Source organism: Calidris pugnax, unplaced genomic scaffold, assembly GCF_001431845.1.
Source record: "Calidris pugnax isolate Ruff unplaced genomic scaffold, ASM143184v1 scaffold76, whole genome shotgun sequence".
NCBI lineage: Eukaryota > Metazoa > Chordata > Aves > Charadriiformes > Scolopacidae > Calidris > Calidris pugnax.
The window spans coordinates 1,753,861-1,756,641 of record NW_015090827.1 but is presented as its reverse complement, the minus strand read 5'-3'; the positions used below and the strand labels follow the sequence as shown (position 1 = coordinate 1,756,641).

The following is a 2,781-nucleotide window of genomic DNA, read 5'->3' as shown; positions in this document are numbered from 1 at the left end:
TTCCATGGAACAGGTGTGTAGACCATGAGTATTATAAATTGCATCCCCAAATTTTTAGATGCTGTGACGCTTTGTGGAATTCAAAGGCATCTTTTCTCGGTGGAGAAAAGTAAGTTCCTTCCATGCTTCCCAGGGTCAGTAAGGCAGGGGACATACAAAGCCTACAGACCAGGTAGGAAGCTACTTAAGAACACCTAAGAAACCTTAAGAAAATGTGATTTAAGACTGTGCCTCTGGTAAGAAATCTCAGAATGGTAGGGGTTGGAAAGGACCTCTGGAGATCATCCAGTCCAACCCCCTGCCAGAGCAGGGTCACCCAGAGCAGGTCCCACAGGAACGTGTCCAGGGGGGTTTGAATGTCTCCAGAGAAGGAGACTCCACCACCTCTCTGGGCAGCCTCTGCCAGGGCTCTGCCACCCTCACAGGAAAGAAGTTTTTCCTCATGTTCAGATGGAATTTCCCATGTTCCAACTTGTGCCTGTTGCTCCTTGTCCTGTTGCTGGGCGCCACCGAGAAGAACCTGGGCCCATCCTCCTGCCACCTGTCCTTTAGATATTGATGAGCATTGATGAGGTCTCTTCTCAGTCTTCTCTTCTCCAGGCTGAACAGTCCCAGTTCTGTCAGCCGTTCCTGAGCAGAGAGGTGCTCCAGTCCCTTGATCATCTTTGTACAATAAGGGCACAAGACTAGCACTAAAATAATTGTTTTTTGACAAACTACCTGCAGGATATGTTCTTTCTACTTGTTTACTGTATAGACTGGTGGTTAAGAGTGTACACCTGGGATATGATACGTCACCCACACCAACCAGCTCCCGGGGGAATGTCTCTTTGGTAAGCTATTTGGTGTTGCAGACCAAGTTCTTGTCAAATCTGCTCCACCATGAGTGAAAATAGCGCAATATACTTTGGAAGAGAGAAAAAAAACCAGTCAGATCCCCAAATAACCAGGAAACAGCCTGGTGGTTGTGGCACTTGGCTTTGATGTCAGGTCTGATCCAGCTTGGATGCAGCGGGGATTGGAAGGCAAACCTTTCCCCTTGCCCACTGGGCACCTCCCCCTGCAAAGTCTAGCAGGTTGGCTTGGTGATCAGGTCCTTCAGGCAACGCAGGATGGGCATATTGAGACAAGAGAAACACAGTCCTTGATTTTCCTTGTTTCCCTGTGCTGTGGCTGAGTGTATTCCCTCGGGAAGTAGATTCTTCTCTCTGCTGGCACTCCAGAGCTTCCTAGCCAGCAGCTCGGCAGAGAAGGCAGAGAAAAGGGGGTGGAAAGGATGGCTGTATCTTCTCTCCACAGCAGATACGTAGGTAAAGCCTTCAGAACAAGTTCAGGCTGCTTCCTGCTCCGGGGCTACTTGAAGCTACTTGTCCATAGGAATTTCCAAGTTACATTTTTTCTTAGATAATCTAGGTGCGGTTGAGCATCTCAGTATCCCTCAGTGTGCCACAAACACCCCAGCTTTGTTCAAGGTCGGGCAAAAACGAGAGGGTTTCAACATGGGTCTTCGTAACTGAACGATGATGGCTCTTTGCAAGCTTTTGATAAGACAGACCCATCTCCACGTTATGGCTTTATCTTGTACTCTCTGGATAGAGCAGGGTATCTATTAGTCTAAAATGCACGGCTTGCTAAAAAACCCAAGCTAAAAAATCCAGCCAAGTTATAACTAGATTCCAGATATTGATTTATTAAACCAGAGTTTTCATACTTTTCAAGAGTCACCAGCCCCTCCTTCACACACAAAAGAGAATGGGACCACTCGATTAGACTTCTCATCTGGCAGAAGGCCTCACTTAACTGTGGCCACGTGAGAACACGCTTAGAGTGAGCTGAAAGGGAGCTATACAGGAATCCCCACACTGTATTTCATTTGTTCGTTGTTTCCCTGACTTCCAGTCAAGGACACGGTGTAACCCAGCCGTCCCAGTCTCCAACAGAATCTGCTTTTTTCACAGAATAAGGGAAAAACAACCCCCCAAGCCCTGCCCCAAACCGGCTGTGCTGTTAGAAGGTGATGGCCCAGAGAGGAGCCACCGGAGCCACCACACGCACAGACCTGCCCAGGCTAGTGAGCGCTCAACTCTGCCTTCCTTAAAATCGTCAACAGAGGCTAGAATTAAGTGAATACACTTTGGGATACTTAAAAACCAAGGCATTTCTGTTTTTCATGTAACATCCCAACTCTTACGGAGTAGTTTAGCCATCATCCCCCTTTCTGGCTGCTTCCCCATCTCCCTGATGCGATGGGCAAGGAATTTGAAAGATAGTAAATGAGATGTAGAGTCACAGAATGGTTGGAAGGGATCTTAAAGAGTTGGAAGGGACCTTAAAGACCATTGAGTTCCAACCCCCCTGCCCTGGGCAGGGACACCTCCCACCAGGAGGTAGGTTTTGAAACAGTATGTTAAAACGCCATAAAGAAAAAAAGATTAGAAGGGAGGAAGGCCAAGACTTGGTAGGCTTTGCCTGAATATAAACAGATCGATAACGAAGGAGAATAAATAAAGAGCACAGATGTGTCCAGCAGCGGGGTGACTCCAAAAATACACCCGACTCCTTCCTTCCTCAGGGGTCTCTCCCCTCAGCGCCGGGGGGACACATCCCACCCCGCCGCCAGCAGGCCCCGGGCCCGGCCACCCCCCGGAGCCCTCAGGGAGGCCGGGAGCAGGCCACAGGCGGCGGCGGCGGCCTTTACTCCTCTCCTCCCCCCGGCACCTGCGGCTCAAGGCGGGCCGCGGCTGCAGCCGGAGCTGCCCAGCGGCGCCGGTGGCCGGTGCG

The 2,781-nt window shown here is 50.1% G+C and overlaps 1 protein-coding gene across 1 annotated transcript in view; it reads left to right on the top strand.

Annotated features, from left to right (window-relative positions):
- Window positions 1-2,017: 2,017 nt before the first annotated feature.
- SHFM1 (split hand/foot malformation (ectrodactyly) type 1) overlaps window positions 2,018-2,781 on the top strand; it is a 6,382-nt gene continuing 5,618 nt past the window's right edge. Inside the window, exon 1 of the mRNA XM_014940234.1 lies at window positions 2,018-2,071. Within this exon, the coding sequence (XP_014795720.1) occupies window positions 2,018-2,071 (54 nt within the window). The remainder of the gene's footprint in view (window positions 2,072-2,781) is intronic.